We start from the raw sequence: 24,001 nt of genomic DNA, 5'->3' as shown, positions 1-24,001 counted from the left end.
CAACTAAGCTATAAAATAGTACAAAAATTTGTAGAGATGAATCAGTGGTAAGAAGACAACTTTCTCAGGTTGCTCAAAGGTAAAGAACAAATAGATTGGGGCTGGGGATTTAGTTCAGCGGCAAAAGCGCCTGCCTGGCAGGCGCAAGGTCGTGAGTTCGGTTCCCGGTACCGGAGAAAAAAAAAAAAAAAAAAAAAAAAAAAAAAAGAACAAATAGATTGATATAATTCTAGATTTTTCTATGTGTGACAGTCATACTGTAGGGTGACTGCCAGTGCCTAAGAATGCATCACCCTATTGCAAATACATGATCATCTGCCATTTTGGTGTAGTCTTTCTTACTGAATTAGTAGCTATATGTTAGCTGGCACATAATATAGTTCATTCAGTTATTACTTAAGGTGAAATGCTAAATTGTTAATGTAACTCCAACTGCTCCTTTTTGTAAAGTATGCAGATTAACTTTTCCCACTTGCTCAACTCCAGGGAGTAACTTTCACTTTCGTTAGGTAGCTAAGTGATTTTCACTGGGGCATATGTGAACTTTTATTAAAGAAAATTCCTGCAGATACAGAACTCTTACTTGAAATTTCATCTACATCTTATGTGCCAACTTATTTAAATTATTAATATTGAAATAGCTTTTGATCTCAGATCATCATTTTATAATCATTTTATCTATAACAGAGAAGGTTGGCTCTACCATTTCTCTGTAATAATTCTGTTATACTCCAAATTCAAGATTCATACTTTCAGTAAGCTTAAAGTGATCATTTTCTCAATTTATTTGTAAGCCTGTAGGCAACTTATTAAAAAAGTGAATTTTAGAATGGCCCAGTGAGAATGTCAAATAACTTATGAAATACATAGTGCACTATGTAACACTACCAGTCACTGGAGTTTCAGGGTAACTTAAATTGTTTTCAAGTGCTCGTCACATTGATACCTAATAATATCCCCATCTGTAATATATTAGAACACAGTTGACTCAGTGTATTAGTCTCCTGAAGATGACTTTTATGAAGCTTCTATTATAGAGTAAATTACATTTAAATACGCTTGTTTCTTTCCTCCTTTATTTTTCTCATTGTGCTACTGGAGATAGAACCCAAGGCCTCATATATACTAGGCATGTTCCTTGTGCCACTGAACTACATCCCCAACTCATTTTTTAAAATGTGTAATGTGGTTTGGCGGTGCATACCTATAACCCCAGCACTATTGGAGACTGAGGCAGGACGATTGCAGATTGGAGCCCAGCCTGGGCAGTTTAGTGACTTAGCAAGATACTGTTTCAAAATGGAAATAAAAGGAGGAGGGGCTGGAAATGTAACTCAGTGTAAAGGCCCTGAGTACAATCTTCAGTGCCACCAAAAAAAAAAGGGTCTCACCAAGTTTTCCAGGCTGGTCTTCAAGTCACGATACCCCTGCTTCTCAGCCTCCCAAGCATCTGGGAATACAGGCATTTGTGCCATGCCCAATATATACTTTTTTGATAATTTATTTATTTTAAATGTTTCCCAAACCTTGGAAAAGATAAAATTAAGAATGAAGTTTTATGCAAGTATTGTTTTTAATAGTTTTCTGGTGCCTTTCTCCCATGGGACTCTGAATTATATTACCTTTAAGCTTTATCATAAATATATTACTGTGCATAATTATTCTAAATAATAGCATTGCTATTATTGTAATTATTCCTTTCAAGTCATTCAAGATGCAATTAATGCTATTAATGTTGTTAGATACCTGAATTTGTCCTTGTGACTTTTAATTAGTTTAAGCAGAAGTCAATGCACAGAAGTTTATAGGAATTGTTTTTTGGTGTTACATGCATGTCCACGGATACAAAACTCAAAAGATTTTCTTTCCTTCATAGTATACTATAATATGGTTACAAGTGCATTGAAATTCATCTTGTTAGAATGGTAGTAATATATCCCACCAGGACTACTGTTCCTAGTAGCAATTTAAAATAATTATTGTGAGACTTGATGCTAGACATCAGGTTTGCAATAGAATTACAATGAGGGAAGTGTATTAGAGACAAAACATTGCTGGAAGAAAACTTCATAATGGCGCAATTTGGAACTAAGCCTCAATTTTACAGTAATAGATTCTCTTTATGATGGCACAAAGGAGTGAATGCACTTAGCAAATTTAAATCTATTATTAGTCACACTTTGTGGATTGCAGTGCAAAAAGGAGAAAAGAAATTAGCTTTTTAAGTATGTTCTTATATAAAACAGGTTCTAGTAAGAACAGCCTTATATAAAAATCTCCTCGTTACAGTTCACAAGGACTGTCAGTCTTTGTAATAGCAGGGAATTGTCCAGGTTTGAAAGTCTTTCCCAAAATAGTTCTGGGGGTCTCTAATTTTAAATTATAAGTTTCTGGATTCAGGGTATATCCAACATCAGAACATTCGTATTTACAGAAATAGAGTACAGAATAAGAAAGACAGAGCTAACTTGGTCTCTGATTCTTACTGCGTTCTGTCTCCGTCGGTGGAGAAGTATTTGCAGTGCACATTAGCACCACGCTGATGAAAGGCAACAGGACTCAGCAGTGAGAAGCCAGCGGAGCTCATCTAAGGTAAAAGGAGTTGCAACTGGCAATTTTACCAAAGAAATCAGCAGCAACAGATCAAAAGCAAAACACTCCACATCCAACCTTCCATTTTCAAATTAACTCAAATGTTGTAGTTTTGTTTTAATTACGATCCATTTTCCCTGTTCCATGTTTCCAGTAGAATAATAGCCTAGAATATTCCAGTAGAATATTAGTTTCTAGTAGCCTAGAATTATTCCAGTAGAATAACAGTTTCCAGGCTTGATAATAGCCTAAGTCGGTTTAAAAATAACATGAAACATTTTCATAGTGTCATTGACTGGAACCAAAGGATAGAACTGTAATCCCTCAGACACAGTAAGTGTAAATCTTACCTGAGATGTTTCACTTTATCTGTAAAAACAAATGAAAGCAACCAATTGCACTGGGAAGGTTAATTTTATCTCAAATTCGTTGTTGTTAGACTGAAGAAAAGAACATAGGGTAGACCAATAACAGTTACCTTTAAAACAGAGTTCTATGCAGCACAAATGGGGTAGTTATAAATTAATAGTCCAGATAAATTACTTAAAAAGGCATTTCCATTAATTATCCACATTAACTGTCTGTATTAACAATTAACATTACTATTCTACGATATTGTTTTTCTTCAATGAGCATCTATATCCACTTTTGTGTAAACATCTGCGTACATATTTGTCCAACTGGGTTTCAGTTAGCGATTTGTACATAGGGTTTACGTAAACTCAACCTTGACAACACTGAATTAGTCTAAAATATCCTGCATATTCTCTCTTCTTCACTCCAAAGGCAATGACCCAGCTTTTCCTCGATTTCTCAGTCTTCAGTGTTAACAGTACTGTACTGTACTTCAGCACTGAGGCATGTCTCTCCCTCTGCATACTGCCTGGTTTCCCCCATTCCATGGCATCAGTTAGCAGTTAGCATCTGTGTTGATGATCACTCAAACCTATGTCTTTACTCAAATTCAAATCTGTGTAACCCTCTGCCTCCTGAGTATCTATTTTCAGACATTCCTTGGACATCTCCAATGTAATGTCCCCTATACTGAATTTGGCATCTACTTTCTCCCCTAAACCAAAGGTATTCTTTTCCAGTGTAGTCTTAGTGAACTACCCGCTCAGTTTTCCAAGTTACAAACCATCTACCATCTCTGAAGTACACGTCTTCTTTTTCTACATATAACTCATCTCCAAGGTCAGATCTTTCTACTTCCTACTTCACAAATTTACCCACTTCCATATATTCCCATTACCACTGTCCTAATTCAGGCCACTCTCATTTCTCTATAAAATTATTGTGACAGCCTTCCATTTTTTCTCACTCTAATCTAATACATTCTCCATTTTGCAAAAGGAAAGATTCTTCCAAATTATTTTCTAAAAATGATAAAGAAAACAATACTAAATATAAATACATACATTTATTTAAAAACTCTTTGTGAAAATATACCCAAATAAATATAAATTACAAAGATAGAAAAATTTGCAATACATTAACAAAGTGTTAATGTTAATTCATAAAGAGCTTTCACAAAGCAGTACCTAAAAGAAATATGGGCAGGGGACTTAGGCAATCAATTTACATTTAAAAAATCGATTTTAAGATTGTAAAACGATGTTCAGCTTTACTCATAAAGGAAACACAAATTAAAATTGATAGTTTTTGTCAATGAGTCTTTGGTTGACCAGTAGTATTGCATGTCTATATCTGTTTTCATGAGAAGCCACTTTGAAGATATCAATATGTAATACAACCACCATTGTTAATTCCCTACCACTTTGTTTGTAACTCTGTATTGTCTGTATTGTGCTTGTGATATGTTGTAAAATGTTGTATGTCTGTTAATGTTTCCCTCCTTTTATCTTTAAAATAAAAAAAATAAATAAAATTGATAGTTTTAACCTCTCAGATTGAGGGATTTAAAGCTTGAGGTATGTGTGTATGTGTGTAAATGAACCCTGTCATATGTTGTTTATGGGCATGAATATTAGCATAATCTCTCTGAAGGGAAATTTGGAATAAATAATTTAAAATTTAAACAAATTTATCCATTTAAAATTTAAATAATAGCTATCTATAATCAGATTTTTCTACTTCTAGAGGTATATCCTCTAAAACTTTAGTATATGTATATAAAAATAAGTAAACAGGAATTTTTATTGCAGCAAATTTTGTAGTAAGTAAAAGATGGAAGATTACTGGAATATTTGGTTAAATAATTTGTGAAAATACATATTCTTCAGTACTAGAAAGAAGTTAAAAAGAATAATGTTGATCATCACAGAAGTCAGGTGGAAAAATTCAGATGTAGGGTAGGTTGAAAAATAAGTTCTTTTGTGTAAAAAGGAATGTATATGCATATAAAGAAGTTCTCTGAAAAAAAATATAAAAATGTTCACAGGTATCACCTTTAAGGATTCCTGTTATGCTATGTCATGTACTACTATTTAAATAAATACAGACAGTAGCTATAAAAATTACAAACACTGCCTTGTCATCCCTGCTTGAAAAAGTTTTAACAGCTTCTAACTAGCAGTAGAATAATCTTCATGTTTCTTAACAAAGTTTATGGTATGTTAAGGCCACACCCTAGTATCATGGTGAAAATTGAATCCTCTCTCAAACACTGTCTTTGGTCACTATGAACCTCCTCACTTTCTCAAAGGCATTTGAAACAATTCTTTTTATGTTCTTAACTGTTGTCTGGCTATGTGTCTTGCCTCAGCTTGATCACTTCTTACACCAGGAAGGCTTCTCTGATCTTCACATCCCTTTTTATAAACTTTATCACATTTAATGTTTAATTGTAAATCTTTCCTACTATTAGACTATAAATTCTATGAAATCAGGTACCACAGTCCCATAATAATTATAATCCCAATGATTCACATAATGGTAGGCATATGGTAATATTATGGTGTATAACTAAAATGTCCTCCCAAATCTCCTATGTCGGGAATACTTAATTAGATCACTGAGTGCTACACTCACATTGGACTCACTCATTAATTTGTTCATTAGTAATTCATGTACTGTTAGTAGGCAGGGCCTGGTTGGAGGGGACTATGGGGATATAATCTGGAAAAGAACATTTTTGTCACTGGCTCCTCTCTTTTTTCTCTTTCTGTGCTTCCTGACTGCCATGAGGTGAGCACCTTTCCTCCACCATGTATTTCCACTTTGCTTCCTCTGCCTTGGAGCCATCCAACCATGGTCTGAAACTCCAAAATTCTGAGCCAAATTAAACCTCATCTACTCTAAGTTGCTAGTGTTGGGTATTTTGCTTCAGGGAAAGAAAAGTGTCTAATACACAAAACTGGTACCAAGGGTAGGGTCATTACTGTGACAATACCTGAGCCACGTGGGTCAAAAGCCTTTGGAGCTAATTTGTGGGAGGAGTTAACAAGGCTTGGAGATGCCAGCAAGAGAAGCCTTAGAAAGCTGTGGGTAGATCCTGGTGGACAGATCTGGTCAGAACTCAGAAGACCAGAATGCTGATGAGAATGTAACCTCAAAAGCCAGGCGCAAGAGGTTTCAGGTGGGAATGAGGGCTCTATTGAAACTGGACTAAAGATGATGTTTGTTACACGATGGCACTCAGAAGGTGGACATTAAGGGCAGTGAACTAACTGATGTGGCAGAGGAAATTTCAAGACAGTTCAGCATTACGTTGAGGCATGGATACCACTGGCTGCTTTTAGCAGAACCCATGCTGAGAAACAGAAATGAAAACTGGAATCAAAAAATGGGAACATTTTTCAGTTTCACCAGAAGGGAAGTAACTGAAAAGCTGAAGCCTAGGAAAATGTGGCTGCTGAAAAGATTTGCATAAAAAGAAGGTGAGTACTTTGCCTCAGGACTATATGAAAAATACATCTGGAAATCGGAACTCCTTCCCTTTAAACTTCATTAAAGAATTAAAGGAATGTTGGTGTTAGATCTTTGCTGATGTTCTTGAAGAATTCAGCAGTGAATCTATCAGGTTCTGGGTTTTTCTTAGTTGGTAGGTTCTTCATTACTGTCTCAATTTCATTGTTTGCTATTGGACTGCTCAGGGTTTTTCTATCTTTCTGGTTCAGTTTTAGTAATTCCTGTGTTTAGAAATAAATCCATTCCTTTTACACTTTTCAATTTATTGGAGTATAGGCTTTGAAAGTAGTTGCTAATAATGTTGTGGGTTTTGGTGGTATCCACTGTTATTTCACCTTTTTCATTTCTAATTGCATTGATATAGGTGTTTTTCTTTTTTTATCAGCATATGTTTGAAATACATAACAATTACATGCATTGTGGGGAGTTGGTACATGTAAATTTGGCTAAGGATTTGTCTATTTTATTCATTCATTTGAAGAACCAGTTCTTTGATTTATTGATTTTTTTGTATTGTTTTGTTTTTTAGTCTCAATTTTATTATTTTCTGCTTTGATCTTTATAATTTCCTTCTTTGCTCTAGCTTTGAATTTAGAATTTTCTTGTTTCTCTAGGACACTGAGGTGCATCATTATATCATTTGAACTTGCTCTGTTTTTCTAATGTGGTCATTCATAGAAATAAACTTCCTTATTTGGATTGTTTTCATTGTGTGTTGTAAGTTTTGGTATGTTGCACTGGTATTATTATTTGATTCTTTCTTGACATCTATGAACTCCTCAATTTCTTTCTTGACTTCTTCTAGGACTCATTAATTATTCAAGAGTGTGTTATTTAATTCCCAGGTGTTTACAAAATTTCTGTGGTTTCTTATGCTATTAATTTCTAGTTTCAGTTCACTATAACTTAATAATATATATGAAATAATTTCTTCCCCTTTCTTTTCTTTCTTTCTTTCTTTCTTTCTTTCTTTCTCTCTTGTTTCTTTTGATCTTTCTTTTTGTTTTGGGGATTAATGTTTTGCCTCTAAGCTATATCCCCAACCCTTTATTTTTCTTGAGATTAGATCTTGTTAAGATTAATGTTTTGCCACTAAGCTATATCCCCAACCCTTTATTTTTCTTGAGATTAGATCTTGTTAAGATTCAGGAAGAATTCAAACTTATGATCCTCCTACCTTAGCTTCTCCCATTTCTAGGATTACAAACCTACACCTCCACACCCAGCTACATGAGCAATTTCAATTCTTTTGAATTTATTTAAACAAGTTTTATGGGCTAGTATGTGGCCTTTTATTTGAGAACATTATATGTTGTTGAGAAGAATGTATATTCTGTTGTTAGAAGACTCCAGATATCTGTTTAGTTCATTTGTTGCAAGGTGTAGCTCAACTATGATATTTCTTTCACTGAATTTACTGGTATTTGGTACATGCATATTTACAATTGTCATCTCTACCTGTTGAATTTTCCTCTTAACTAACCTGCAATGACCTTCTTTTTGAAATGCACTTTGTCTGAAAATAGAATAGCTCTTCCTGCTTGGCTTTAGTCTCTCATAGCATAAATCAGACATAAAGTATAAATATCCATGGTTCTCTTATATGAGAAATGCAAAGTATGAATAATTTAAAAGGAAAAATAAAGGATAGATAATAGTAATTAGAGAGATAGATCTTTTGCAAATAGAAAAGGAATCTAGAAATGGAGGGAAGGAGAAGAAGGGGAAGGGGAAATAAAAAGAATTAACATATGTTATATACATGTACCAACTTCCTTCAGTGAAGGCAAGCACTATTTACTGAAAACATATCCTAATAAAAGTTTGAGGTTTTTGGATGCCTTGAAGACATTTTAGGAAGTAGTTAGGCCTCACCCATCACAAGCAAAACTGTAAAAAGGTAAACTCCTTGGAAACAATTTCCTTTGAGAAGAGAGCCCCAGGGTCTGCTGCTTAATCAGGGCCACCTAAAGAAATTGTCCTGGAGTTCAGCCATGCAGGCCCTCAGTGGATTTAGTAGCAACAGCCAAAGGGAACCAGGCTATTGTTCAAGCCATTGGCAGACCTTGATATTATCCACATGGTACTAGCTCTCCAGGCATGCAAAAACCAAGTATTGTGGAGTAATAGAGGTTTCCCCCAATAATTCTGAGGAAGGCCTGAAAGGGCCAATAATATGCTCCTTTGAAGGCAATGCATAAAGCTGTGAGAGTGAGGCTAAAAGCCCGGTGGAGACATTAAGAATATGAAATGCTTGCTGACAAAAACTGTAGGCAGTGAGCAAACCCAACCAGGAGGAAGCAGCTCTAACAAGCAATTACATAGTGGTGGGGGCACCAGAGCCCTTAGGAGTTCATATCTTACCACACCCCCCCCCCAGTTGCTGTACATGAAGACACATGATTTAATGTTTGCCCTGCTGGATTTAAGGTTTGCTTTGGGCCCATTTAGTTCTATTCCCCTATTTCTTTTTTTTTTTTTTTTTTGGAGGGGAATGAAATTTACTATGTGTAATTGTATGTTGGCAGTATTTTACTTTCTTTTCAGTTTTCATAGACATTCAAAGCTGAGAGAGTTTGCTTTGAGTCTCAAAGGAGACTTTGGACTTGGATTTTTCAGCAGAGCTGCAACTGTTAAGACTTGGGCAACTCTTAGAGATGGACTAATTGCATTTTTCACAATGAGATGGACATGAGCATTTTGGGGGTCAGGGTGGAATACTATGTGTTAGATCTAAGATGTTCCCAAAATTCTCACGTTTGGAAGTTGATTGGACCATGGGGAACTATACTCATCAGTGGATTATTCGTTCTTTAGTTCAGTAGTTCATGTGCTGCTAGGTGGTGATGGCTTGTTAGAGGAGTGGACAGTGAGGCTTAACCTGGGATGATGTAATCTTGTCTCTGCCCTTCCTCCTCTCTGCCTGGTTCTTGGGTGCCATGAGCTGAGCAACTTTCCCCTACCAGTCCCTTCCATTATGCTGCTTCTGCCTTAGAGCCAGATGATATGACTGAAATCCCTAAATCATGATCCAAGTTAAAGTTTTCCTTCTCTAAGTTGTGTGTGGGGGGTATTTTGCTCCAGTGTCAAGAAAGTAAATAATACTGATATGCACTCACCGAATATCTTTGTGTAAATATATGCACAGGAATAAAAAATTCAAATGAATCATATCTATATATCTATATATCTATATATCTATATATATATATATATATATATATATATCTCCTTATTAATTTAAGGATGATTAAGTAGCTCTCATGTGTCTAAATTATAGTAGATACTTTTAAGTAAAAGGTAGAATGAGCTGAATGTGGGCATCTGGGGTTGCTAAAGCTCATATAACTGCTCAAAATAACTAAACGCCTGCAAGTAATGACAAATGAATATTTGAAAGCTTGTCAAAGCTAAAGGTATGGAAGCCATGTGTAGTGGTGCACACCTGTAATCCCAGCACTTGGGAGGCTGAGACAGGAGGATTGCTGAGAGTTCGAGACCAGCCTGGGCTGCAAGATGAGCTCAAGGCCAGCCTGAACTGCATAGCGAGACCATGTCTCAAAAAGACACACACACACAAAAAGCTAAAGGTATGGAATATAGGAATGAATAAAATTGGAAGGGATGCCTAAGTGCAGTGGTGAATGTGAGATTTTAATGCTCTGTGCTGAAGAAGATGGATGGGAATGTGAAAAAAGGGGTTTTTAAGTGAGGGCAAAAATGTGAGAATGCGGGAAACTCTGGGAAGAGGGAATAGCCAATGGAAGATAAACATTCATCAAAATTGCTTGTTTTTGCCATGTAACTTTATAAAAGCTCCATTGCCAACCAAGTCAGGTATTGCTACACTCCTCCAAAGTGGACCCTCAGATGCCAAAGTAGAGAAGTTTCCCACTGTCTTCTGAACCTTGGCATAGAAACCCTATTGCTGAGTTGTACGTGGTGCCTCAAATTGTCCAGTTTTAATAGGATTTGTTGTGTGCGTGGTGTTCTAAGCCACTAAGCACTTCTGAAATCTTGAAAGAAATATAAAAACAAGATATCTAATTAACAGAAAAGTAATTAATCATCCAAAAATAGCATAGGAAGGACTTTCATTTCTCATATAGTTATAGCAACATTAACAGCCTGTGGTTCATAATCCTCTAAGATACTTTCTACTCAATAGTCTGTCATGTCTGATCCCTTTCATTCCACTTCCATGACTGTTGTCTCTTGGTCTCAGCCCTATCACTTCCTCCCTGGAGAACTACTTGGCTTCTTTATTCTTTTTCCATTTAGTGTCTGTTTTTTGCCTCAATTTAACCAGAAACGGATCCCTACACCATGGCACTGTCTTCTCTTTCCATTCCATATGCTTCTTCAATTGGTGATAATTTCTACCATTTTTTTTTAAAAAAACTTGTACAATAAGGACTCCCAAATTTATGCTTCAGTCTTGACCCTCCCTGAGTTTCCTGTAGAAAACTGAACATGTCCAATATCTCTCATTTTTTCCAGGCCATCACCTTGCTTTCAGAGGACCAGACTACAAGAGTGATCTCCTGTTGTCCCCTTCCACACATGCATATTCGCTTAACACATTTTACCAATGCACCAAATGATTCCGAAGTGTTTACGTTCTTTTCACGTCAGCTGTGCTGCACTGCACAGATTCTAGTCTCAGCATCTCTGGTTGGTTGGGGAAGTCCAGTTGTGTAACACCTGTTTTTCAGGTCTGAAATACTGCCTACCTCCAGGCCATATTCTGATTGGGGAGGGCAGCCTTGCAATAAGACCATTCTAATGAATTACTAAAATATTGGGTATAGGGATCCCTGTTACCTGATTCCAAATCGTGTGAGCAATCTTGTCTCCAACCACATTTTCCATGTGCCTACCTTCTCACCACAATGAACTACTCTCTATTTTCAAGTAGTGCCAAGTTTTTTCCACATCTCTGTGTCTCTGCCAATGCAATTTCCTCAGCCTGGCATATGCCTTCCCCCCTTCCCATCTGGCCAGTTCCTATTACTCCTTTCATTCAATCTCACAAGTCATCTCTTACACGAATTCTTTCCTCTCTGCTCCCAAGCTGAATTAGATTGCTTATCTGTATTCTGATACAACATTAAACACACACATAAAATATGTTATGATCAGCTATTTGAGGAAAAGCGCTACTAAGCTAGTTCAGTGGCTAAACTATGAGCTCACCGTTCCTCCAGCACAGGGTTTGACACATACAAAACCTTTAATACATGTGTGTTGACTGAACGAGTAGAAAAGCTTGTAAGTCTTTGCTTTCTACATCATAGTTATGAGATTGGCAATGAAGGAACCTCTTCAAATTGTCTATTCCTCCCCCAGTATCATGTTTTCTTTATCTCTCAAACCTCAGAAACAGGGCTTTTGCCTCATATAGGTCATAAATATTTTTATTGGTGTTTATAGCCATTTCTAAACTGTTTCCTCATACTATTTTCCCTCTTTGGAAAAGTTTCTGTCTCTTCCATCAGTATAATACTCCTAAGTACATTTTTAACCCCAGCTTAGAAACCCCTCGAATATTTTGGGCTGGCTGTAGACTAAATTTGTATCCTTTTAAATCTATGCCATTTGTATGGCGTGATTCATTGTATACACATATACACATAACTGCACAAACACTTTTTTAAGTTGGTTCAACCAGGTGAATTTGGGAATATTCAAATATACTTTAAAATGGCAATACCACGTACTTCAACTTCACCATAACTTTTTGAAGGCAGGTTACCAAGTGTGTTGTATTTTTTTTTTTTTTTTTTTTTTTTTTTTTGCCTAGAGTTACTATTGGAACAATTTTATGCAGACAGTACGTAGTGGTCCCTGTGAGCCCCCAAGAACTTTCCAGGAAATGAAAACAATTTAAATAATAATGCTAGAATGTTATTTGCCTTTTTCATTTTGTTGAGACTTGCACTGATGGTGCAAAAGCAATGGTGAGAAAAACCGCCAGTGCTTCTACAAGTCAATGCAGTGGTACCATCATCTGCTCATACCCATTGCCTTATGCTTTTATATTTTTTAAAAAGCCACTATCACTTAGGAATGCTCTAGATGAAGCAGAAAAAAGAAAACAGAAGGTTTATATTGAGTCATTATTCTTGCACAGTCATCTTTTCTAACATTGCGTTATGAAATGAGAATACACAAAAAGCTCATCAGTAAAAATCCTCAAAGTCAATGCTACCTAGGAAGAAAGCACTTATGTTGAGGTGCAGGTTGAGCAGGCTACTTTCATCGTGGCATATCAGCTTTACATGGAAAAACAACTATTATAACTAAAGATATTTGGCAGACACATTTTCAAAGAAAGCAAAGCATGACTGTCATTTTAAGGAAAACTATTGGCACTGTTTGCTGCCAATGATAAAATTCAACACCCACGCAATATCAGAATTTTGGAAAACTTACATCTACTACCATAAACTTGTTAGCTTCTTACTATTTCATTTTTTGTGAGATCACAGGGATATTTTGATACTGGATAATAAATGTATCAATATTTGAAGATTATACAACTCCATAGGTCAGTAGTTTCCAAATGAACAATACATAATTGTTTTTAATCTTTCAAGGTAAAAGACTCAAAGTGTAAGGTATGGTTTCAGATTTTACATTGCAACTAAACTTTTAGAAACTACCAGTTGCTGGATTTTGATTCACTATTCAAAAGTAATATCCAAAAGTACTAGAAATGGTAATAAAAATCTTCCTTTCTTTTCCAGTTACACATATGTGTGAAGCCAGATTTTCTTCACATACTTCAATCAAAGCACATACCAAAGTACATTCAATGTAGAAGCAGAGAAAAGAATCCAGGTGTATTAAGCCATACATAAACATATTTGTAAAAATGTAAAGCAACGACACTCTTATTACTACTTTTGGGGAGAGTATGGAAAATATCTTATTTCATGCAATACATTATTTGTGTTAAAATTTAATCACTACATTGCTATTGTCAAGCAAATTAAATACTTTTAAAGCATCGCAGTTTTAATTTCTGTTAGGTTTATGTCTTCCTTATGGCTCATGTCCATATAAGTAGATCTTTTGGGAGGTAACCGGATCATGGATCACTGGATTAGACCACTGATGGGTTTTCGGTTGGGTGTGATGTTGGAAGGTGAAGTCTGGTGGAATGAGGTGGGTCACTGTTGGGGTGAGCTGGAAGGATATATATCCCTCCTCCTCCTGATCTTTGCTTGGCTTCCTGCTTGCTACACCATAAGCTGCTTCTCTTCTGCCATGTCACCCTGCCTTAGAGCCAGCAGACTCTGGACTGAAACCTCTACAAACTGGGAGCCAAAACAAACCTTTCCTACTTTAAACTGTGTGTTAGGTACTGTGTCTTAGTAATGAGAAAGTAACTAATATAATTTCCAATATGGTAAATATAGATATAATCCATGCAAACAAAAGTTCTTTGGGGGGGGTCCTCAATAATTTGTAAGAATTTAAGACTCCTGAACTCAAAGATCTGAGAATTATTGCAGTAGATGCTCCACTAATATTGGTGAGTTAGTGAGCCAATGAAGCAATATGAAGGAAGAAAGGAAGGTGAGATGATATCAAGCTAGTTATGTGAGTGGGAGCTCACTTTCATATTCACTCTGCTTCAAATACTTGACCATTACCATACCCAGCAGGATACTGATAGTAAGGCTTAAAAACATCCAGAAAGCAGCAAGTGTCCTATCAGAAACAAGTCAGCTGATGCTCAGTTTTAAGTGGAAGAATAATTATTCTTTTAAAATTTCAAATTAAGGAGGACTCATGGAGGAGATGTCTCCCTCACCTTGCTGTGATTCTGAATCTCAGGCAAGATTTTTAAGGACAACTCTCTAACTCATTAACTGGCTCTAGAAAATGAATTATGAGTGCAGCTATCACGGCGTGTTTTCTGTGAGTCTGGAGCACCAAAGGCACAGTGCTGGAAAGGAGCCAGTTCACTATCACTGACTGTGTTGTCACAACACAACCTTTGCGGGTTGGGGGTGATGGTGGCTGCAGAACACTCAGGCAGCTGTGGTCTGGGGAAGAAAGTGAGGCAACCGCCAGGGGAGGTGCAGCAGCAACACTTTGCACTGAATTTCAAATTTCAGAAAAATGTGGCAAAGTTGTTGACTGCTGAGAAAGCACAGCAGCAGACAGATTAGTCTGCTATGCTACAAATAGAAACAGGGCGGCTCTTTCAGAGCAAAGGCATTGGGCCAAATGAGACTAAGAGGCAGTAGCAGCTGCAGTCCCCAATGAAAGGAGAATGTTCGTAATGTATTCCAGGACAAAGCATAGTTGGTCATGCTCTGCCTAATTGCTCAGTCACACCTGCACAGGTGGAGATCAGCAGCCTGCTCCAGAAATGGTGCCCAAGTTCTCAGTAAGCATCCCTTTCTCAAGGAGTTCCCACTCATATTTTATTTGTGCCTCTTATGGAATAAGGTTGCTAAACCCTGGCATTCTGTTATTCTTGGGCAAACTTGTTTTTTCCATCCCTGGTGTGAACTTACTGAAGGCCACTCACTCACTCCTCATGCACACAGTAAGTGCTCAATACATATTTTTGAATACATGAAGTATTAGCTTAGCAAAACTGTCAACATCCTGCTGCCACATCTTTATTCATCTGTTTGTTTATCTAACAAATTTTTGTCCAGCCCCGACCGCATTGCCTTGGGCATCTTAAGATGAACTAGAAATGGCTATTTCTCTTCAAAAATGCCTAGTTTATTAATTCAAATTGGTCTCTTCACTGAGAGATAAGTACAGATCTAATAGACATCTTCTTTTCTTTTTCCTTTTAACCACATTTGTCATGCAACCCATGTCTAGAAGTGATCAACAAGTCAAAGAAATATATCAATGACATTCCTTTCTCTAACCTAGTACTTTACTTTTATTGTCTTCAATTAGATCAATCAGCTTAAAAAAAAAAAAAAAAAAGCCCTTGACTTGGAAACAGTATGACAAACCCTACCACAATCTAGAATTTAAACTCAACAAATGACATGTTGTTTACTTCCAAAAAATGTGCATTTCTTACACATGGCTTGGATCATGTGCTTACTTCTGAACCGACCATAAAGGCCAGGGAGACTTAACGCACTGATTAGTTCAGAGTTTACATGGAACGTAACCCATTAGGAAAGAGTCTTTTCTACTTTACTTGCTACAGTATCCCCAGAACCCAGTGAAGTTACTAGCTCAGGGTGGATACCTGATAAATATTCATTGGCCAAAAAAAGACAAAGAATACAAACAAAAATAGTTCGTAAATTATTTGTTTTATTAAATATTCTCTTGTGTGGATAAGCACTGAGGCCCTGCAGTTTGGGTTCAAATCCTGGCTTTATCAGTCACTATATGACCTTAAACTAAGTAACTTACATAGCCACTCCTTGTCTCAGTTTCTTCATTGGTAAAATACAGATAATAGTACTTATCTCATAAGCCTGCTACTAATACTAAATTAGAAATAATCCCTGAAATTCTTACTGCAGTTACTTGCACATTGTTAGAACCAAAAAGAAGTTAAGTATTATTGTATACATGTTTGTGTATGGGTAAGGACAGACTTTTATTACTATCCACTTAAATTAATCAAACAAAATGTAACACTTGGACAATTTCTGAATAGTATTCTGCAAATAAAATATTTAAAATGTTTATTAAAATTTACAAGTTCTTCTTAGGTTCCTGTATGTTCTACAGTGCAGCAAATTTCTTAAAGGTGAGTGTAGTTTAAATTTCTGCTCCAAGCCAGCAGCCCAGTGCAGCGCATGTAACAGGCAGGACTAGCTAGCAGAGTGGAAAGTCTAAAGCAGCAGTGAGAATGTGAGCCAGTGGTTGGTGAGTGAGGTGAATGGGGCTGTGCTCTGGCAAACAGAAGCAGGCAGGCCAGGTTGTCATTTGATTTCAGAGGGCTCCAGGCGAAGTCCAGCAGCAGAACAGTCCCAGGTCTTTTCACTGTGAATGGCATAGAGCAGAATGATGGAATAGCCATCTAGTCACAGTGGACTTCTAGCGGGTGGGAGCAGACTAGGGGGATTTCGGCTGGGACCACCCAGACCCCACTCTAGTGGTCACCAAGGGCCAGTCTTAGCCCAAATACAAAAACTGGAATCTTCCCCTGGTCTGAGACCAACAGAGTGGCTTAGGCCCAGAAATATAAGCCGGCAAGCAGCCTTGGCCTGCAGCAGGACAAGGGCACTCCTCCTGCCCAAAGGCCAGTGTATAAGAGGAGTCAGTGGTGTGGAACAGAGGAAGCTGTGTAATGTCTGGAAGAAGCCAACTGAACGCAAGTCTGAGAGCAACCCTAGCTTTCCTAGCACACAGCAACTGGGAGAGTGCAGTAGAGACACTCATGGTAAAGAGAAGTGGACATCTAGAAAGTTGTCTGTGTAAGTCCATTCCCAGCCTCCACATCCAGAGGCCAAGATCATCCCCATACCCAGCACAAATCGTACTGCAAAGTAGGTGGGATTACACAGTACATTTCTGGGATTTGACTTGAAAATTACCAAAGAATTCCACATAGAGGAATTTTATCCTTTTTCTTTTTCTTTGTTTGCTTGATCTGTTTTTCTTTTTCTATTGGATTGTATTTTTTTCTTTTTCTTTTTTTCACTATTTAGGTTTTTTACCTTTCTTTGTGTTTCCTTCTATTCATCTCTTTTCTTTCTTTCCTTAACCATCTTTCTTGATTATATGACTCTTTCTTTCATGTGAGTGAATATTTACCCTTCTCCTTGTGGTTCACTGCAAGATTCTTTTGATTTTTTTTTTTATGCTTTCTCTCCTGTGTTCTTCAGTTTCCCAAAACTTGGGTGATAATACTGTGCCCTCTAGCCTTGCTTCTACTATATTTGTCATTTTTCTCTCTATCGTATCCCCTATACCTCTTAAAACCTCTCATACAAGGTAAAAATCACTCTGTGGACGGGAAAATCATTACATACAAATTCCTGGTATATGTTGGACTTTGTTATAAACTGTAGAACTTGCTCCTATAGTTAAAGGTATCAGGTTAATAGTTACCACAAACAGTTAATAGTTAGACTGTGCTTGATGCTATTATTATTGCTAACTATACCACTTTACCAGGATGTCATACCTTTTATAATCAGTTTTCCTCCCTTATATGACAACATTGTCACTGTCTGGGGTCATAACCATCACCATAGTCCAGCATTAAAGGACTGAGTGCTGAGCTAGATAGATACCAACTTCTTATCCTTAATAAATTGGTTCTTGGGACACACACAAAGACCAAGGACCACCTATACCTAGAAAACATCCCTGAGGAATAGTCATTTTCTAGGGAGGCCTCGATACTGATGATAAACTAGCTACCATAAGAGATCTACAAGATCAACACAGAAAACAAAACAAAATAATAACAGAAAATAGAAAATGACAAGACACAGAAGCAAAATGCAACCTGTGACCCCCAGCCCACCCAGGATAAGTCCAGAGTACAGTGAGATAGAACAAATCAGAAACTACACACTGGAACTTTCTGAAATGTGAACAGCAGAAATGAAAAAATAAATGGATGAGGCTATAGAGAAAAATAATCTCTCAGGTAAAAAAAAAATTGTCAAAAGAGAAGATATAAGACATATTTAAAAAACAGAGGCACTTAGGAAAATGATGGAAACCATGAATTCCCAAATAGGATAAAAATGAAATCCATGAAACAGATCCAAAAAGAAATCCAGGAGATTGAAAACTCCATCAGAAGTACTGAATGAAGGTGAGGATAGAATATCATATCTAGAAGACAGGATTGCAGCTAATGAGCACAGAAAGAAAGATATCTTAAAAATAGCAAGGGATCATGAAAAATCATTGCAACAGCTATGCAATAAAGCAAAGAAGAACAACATAGGAATAATTGGAGTCAATGATAAAGCCGAATATTGTGCAAATGCCATAAAAAACCTCTTCACAGAAGTAATGGCAGAAAACTTCCAAAACATTGATAAAGAAGTTGATATAAAATAAGTGAAGCACACAGAACTCCAAATAGCCATCATCAAAAGAAATCTACCCGAAGGTGTATAATAATCAAGAATCCAGAAATTCAGGAAAGTACACAATATTAAAAGCAGTTAGCGAAAAGAAATAAATCACCTATAAAAGAAAGCCCATGAGAATCACAGAAGACTTCTCAACACAAACTATCAAAGCAAGGAGGGGACAGAGGGAAATATTTAAAGCCCTTAAAGAAAACAACCTTCAACTCAGACTGATTTACTCTGCAAAACTATTTTTCAAAATCAATAGAGAAAGAAGATACTTTCATGATAAAGAACAACTGAAGAAATTCATGACCACCAAACAAGCTTTGCAAAAGTCTCTGAAGGATATTTTAGAAAAAGAAAATAAAGCCCACAATTACAAAAACACCAATACAAGGAAGCCAGGACATCAGGCAGGGCAAGCAATTAATCAGGAGGGAAACAATGGAAACCAACAACAGGAAAACAACATTAGAAGGATAAGCCAATACTACATAACAGTTATAACCATCAATGTAAATGGTCTCAGTTCACCAATCAAAAGAAGGAGCCCAGCAGAATGGATCAAGAAGCAAGACCAGTTTTAACTCAAAGAAACAAGAAATCAAGGAACACTTTTAAATCAAAAAGAAATTCATAGACTGAAATTCAAAGGATGGAAAACAATAGTCCACGTGACAGGAACACAGAAAAAAACAGGGGTAGCTTTTCTATGTGCAGACAATGTGAACTAGAAGCCAAGACTGATCAAAGGAAACAAAGAATGTCACTACATCCTTGTTTAAGGAAAAATCCTTGCTGGGTGTGGTGGTGAACCCCTGTAATCCCAGCACTTGAGAGGCTGAGGCAGGAGGATCATTGTGAGTTCAAGACCAGCCTGGACTACAAAGTAAAGTCAAGGCCAGCCTAGACTACATAGCAAGACCCTGTCTCAAAAAAGACAAAATAAAACAAAAAACAAACAAAAACTCCCTGAAGTGATAACAATCTTTTTATATGTATGCACCAAATTCCAGTGCATCCAACTACATAAAACAAATATTAAAAGACATGTAAAATTAAACAAGCACTAACACAGTTGTAATGGGGGATGTTAATACTCCACAGTCACAAATAGATGAACTACACAAAAATCAAGAATAAAATATCAGAACTAAATCAAACCTGTGAACATATGGACTTAGTAGATGTCTATAGAGTGTTCTGACCCACAACACCAGAATACACACTCTCAGCTGCACATGTGACAATCTCCAAATTAAAGCACACACTAGCCCATAGATCATACTTAATTAAATGCAGAAGAATTGAAATTATCACATATATATTATCTGACCTTACTGCAATGAAAATGGAAATCAATGGTAAAATAAGCCACAAAAATTACATAAAAATATCTAAGTTAAATAACACCCTGTGGAACAACCAATGGGCCACAGAGAAAATTCAATAAGAAATTAAACAGTATCTACAATTAAATGATAATGCTGATACAACATACCACAACTTATAGATGCAATGAAAGCAGTCACAAGGGGGAAATTTATAGTGGTGAATTCTCATGAGGAAAGCAGAATGAGCTCAAGTAAACAACTTACTGATGAAATTCAAACTCCTAGAAAAAGAACAAATCAAACTTAAAGCTCACACAAGGGAGGAAATTATGAAATTATGAAGATCAGACTATAAATTAATGCAATCTAGATTAGGAAAATAATACAAAGCATCAGTAAATCAAATAGTTGGTTCTTTGAAAGATTAAATAAAATTGATAAATCCTTACCAACCATATCAAAAAGTAGAAATAAAAGACTCAACCAAAAAAGAAAAGTATGGGCCAATCTCCCTAATGAACACAGAAGCAAAAATTTTCAAAGATACTGACAAACAGAATACAGCAAAACATTAAAAAGATTATACAACATGACCAAGTAGGATTCATCCCAAGGATGCAGGGATGGATCAACATACACAAATCAATAAATGTAATATACCATATCAACAGAGCCAAAGACAAAAAGTCACATGATCATCTCAATAGATGCAGAAAAAGGTTTTGACAAAGTCCAACATTCATTCATGATAAAATCCTACAGAAAATTGGAATAGATGATCTATCTAATAAAAGCCATCTGTGACAAACCAATAGCCAACATCATGCTAAATGGACAAAAACAGAAACCTTTCACTTTAAAATCAGGAACAAGACAAGGATGTCCATGATCACCAGTCCTATTCAATATAGTTCTGGAAGCATTAGCCAGAGTAATTAGACAAGAGAGAGAAATAAAAGGAATAAGGAGAGGAAAGGAAGAAGTTAAATTCTCAATATTCACAGATGACATGATATTCCACATAGACTCCAAAAACTCCACCAAAAGACTTCTAGATTTAAGAACCAAATTCAGTATTATAGCCAGATACAAAATCTACCCTCAAAAATCAATAGCATTCTTGTACACAAACAATAAACTCACTAAAAGAGAAATTAAGGAAACCACACCTTTCACAATAGCATCTAAAAAAATGAAAAACTTAGGAATCAGTCCAACAAAGGAAGTACAAGATCTGTATATTGAAAGTTATAGTACTGTGAAAAAGGAGATCAAAGCTGATATCAGAAAATGGAAAGATATCCCTTGCTCATGGAAGGACCAACAGTGTGAAAATTACCTTACTCTCAAATTTGCTGTACAGATATAATGCAATCCCAATCAAAATACCACTAGCATACTTCATAGAACTAGAGAAAACATTCTTAATCTTCACTTGAAACTAGAGGAGACCTGGAATACAGAGACATTTCTCAGCAACAAAGGCAAAGCAGAGGGCATCAAAATCCCTGTTTTGAAATTAGATTACAAATCTACTGTGATAAAAACAGCATGATACTGGCAAAACAAAAAGACCGGAGGATTAATGGAGCATATCAGAAGATGCAGATGCAACTCTGAACACATTCAGCCACCTTATCTTTGACAAAGGGAGCAAACACATTCACTAGAATAAAGATAGCCCCTTTAATAAATGGTGCTAGAAAAAGATGGCTTTCCACATGCCAAAAACTATAACTAGACTCATGTCTATAAACTTATGCTAAACTAAAATTGAAAAAGATCAAAAATCTAAATATTAAAACAGCAACACTAAATCTGCATGGAGAAAGAATAGGCAGAACTGTTGAAGACATAGGTGTAAGCAAAGATTTCATGAGCAAAATCTCAGTCATACATGAAATAGTACAAAGGATCAACAGCTGGGATCTCTTCTTATTACCAAGCTTTTGCACAGCAAGAGAAACAACAGAGTGAAGAGACAACCCACACAGTGAGAAAAAAAATTTCCAGTTGTGCCTCAGACAAAGGATTATTGGGCTGCGAGGAAAAAGGAACCCTTCTCCATTGTTGGTGGGAGTGTACACTGGTATAACCCCTGTGGAAATAAAAAAAAAAAAATAGAATTATAGATCCCATTTGACCCAGCTACTCCCCATCTGGGTATCTTCCCAGAAGATTTTAAAATGTCATATTGTGGAATAGAAAGGAACTGTTCTAAAGGAAATAGGAATTAAGGAGGGAGAAGGGGGAAAGTAAGGAAGCAAACAAAATGATTTTAAAAGGTATAAAATGGAAACAAAGCTTTGTCAATAAGGAAGGGAATCTGAGTTGGAGGGAAGGGATTGGAGAAAAAAAGGAATCCAAATATATTATATACAGGTACAGATTCCTTATGATGAATATGATCATTATCTATATCTAAATTGTATCAATAAAATTAATTAAATTTTTTAAAAATGTGCTTCCCCATCTTCTTATGTTGAAAATTGGGATGGGAACATTTATCTCCTATTGTCATTGTAAAGATCAATGCAGTTGTGTCAGAAGGTAAAAAATACCAAAGGTTAATTATAATTTGTCATTCTTATTGATATCATTGTGTCTATGGAAAATGAAGAAGATTGGAAGAGAGCAGTATAGAATTCTCAAAAGAAATAGGAAAATAGGAAAAACATATTAGGTTTACTATGCCATAACTTTAACATTAACAAAATATAATTCATAAAAAATAGGTGCCATTGAATAGAATAGAAAATACACTTCAGGAGAAACATGGCATATGTTATCGTTTTTGTCTAGATATATTGCCAAAGCCTCATGTATTCTTAGATGGGGCCTTTTCAGAGGTGGCTAATTCTAGAGCGTGTGACACTGGGTTTAAGTGTGTATGATTAATAAATCAGTATACTGATTGGTTTGGCTTAGTTCTGGCTGGGGTTAAGGCTGTGAGTGCTACACTTGCCCTAGGGCAGGTAGCCTGCATACAACATAAGGGACTGAAAAAGTCTTGTCTCTCTCTTCCTTCTTATGCTGCTGTTTTCAGGACACAATGAGCTGTTGGCCCTCTGCCATCTGCCACCCTGTATTGAAGCCAGCAGATTATGGTTTCAATTTCTATGAAGTGTAAGCCAAATGAACCTTTTCTCCTTTACCTTCAGGTGTCAGGTATTTTGTCTCAGCAATGAGAAAGTAACAAAGATAGTGTGCCCATTTTTTTTTTAGCCAATCTGAATCCATAGCTAGAAGAAAGACAGCTCAACTTAGAAAAAGCTCACTGTAGAATTTATAAGGACTCACAATCTACAAGTAATGTGTAGAGAAAATAATGAAGAATTTCCAGGTGGTAAAATAGTTAATGCTGGCGTATATAACAGAATGGGAGCATGGTGTTTCTTTTTCAGGATATTTTTCATATGAGCTTGTATCATAATACAAGATTGTTGAACCCTCTGGCTCACACACCCTTAGAAATTGCTGGGTGACCTTGTAGGATACTTTCAGTCATACGAATGCCAGTGAAAAAGAAAGTAGTAACAAGAGAGTGTGTGAGCAAAATGTCAGTTTAACCAGGCTTACAAAAAAGACAAAGGATTATTCATGGTACCGTCACATAATCATCTGAATAATCATTTATTCATCACATAATCACATAATCATTTATTCTTTCATTTCAACAAAACAATTATTGAGAGCAAACATTGCAGCCATGGAACTAGGTAGTAAGCTGGCAGGCAGAGGTAAATCTTTGTTGCTGAAGAACTTACAGGATACGGAGTGTGACAGAAACGGTTGTAGCATTATGCTTGTTGCCATTAGGCTGGTCAGATACTGTGCTTTTGCATCTGCTGCCAGAAAGACAATCAGCACAAATTTAAGCAAAAACTCACCTACTGAGCCAGGGCAAGGAAAAATAGCAGGATGATTTTCTTTAATATACTGGAGCTTCCTTTGAGTTGTATTCAATTTTCAGACAGTTCTCCCCACACAGAAGGAGGAAACTCATGGGCTGCATCCTTCCGCGTAGAAAAGAAATCAAAGCCTTATTGGATGGCTTGGGTCACGTGAACCTTCTAAACCAACGAAAGAGACTAGGTGGGTGGTTCAATCTCCAGCTCATTGACTGACATGAGGCACCTAGGTGTGGGAGGAGGGATT

The 24,001-nt window shown here is 36.5% G+C and overlaps 1 protein-coding gene across 5 annotated transcripts in view; it reads right to left on the bottom strand.

Annotated features, from left to right (window-relative positions):
- Window positions 1-24,001, bottom strand: part of Kiaa0825 (KIAA0825 ortholog) — a 384,762-nt gene that overhangs the window by 100,268 nt on the left and 260,493 nt on the right. Inside the window, exon 20 of one of the 5 annotated variants that reach the window (XM_005382257.2) lies at window positions 2,567-2,587. The exons of 3 other annotated variants lie outside the window; for them this stretch is intronic. In XM_005382257.2, the coding sequence (XP_005382314.1) occupies window positions 2,584-2,587 (4 nt within the window). In that variant the 3' untranslated portion in view covers window positions 2,567-2,583. Of the gene's footprint in view, window positions 1-2,566; window positions 2,588-12,230; window positions 16,453-24,001 lie in introns of those variants that run through there. One more of the 5 variants, XM_005382254.2, reaches the window with a different exon arrangement.

This window comes from Chinchilla lanigera, unplaced genomic scaffold, assembly GCF_000276665.1.
Source record: "Chinchilla lanigera isolate Chin_1 unplaced genomic scaffold, ChiLan1.0 scaffold00017, whole genome shotgun sequence".
NCBI classification, from domain to species: domain Eukaryota; kingdom Metazoa; phylum Chordata; class Mammalia; order Rodentia; family Chinchillidae; genus Chinchilla; species Chinchilla lanigera.
Note: the sequence above shows the minus strand (reverse complement) of the source record. Positions and strands in the feature narration are given on the sequence as shown.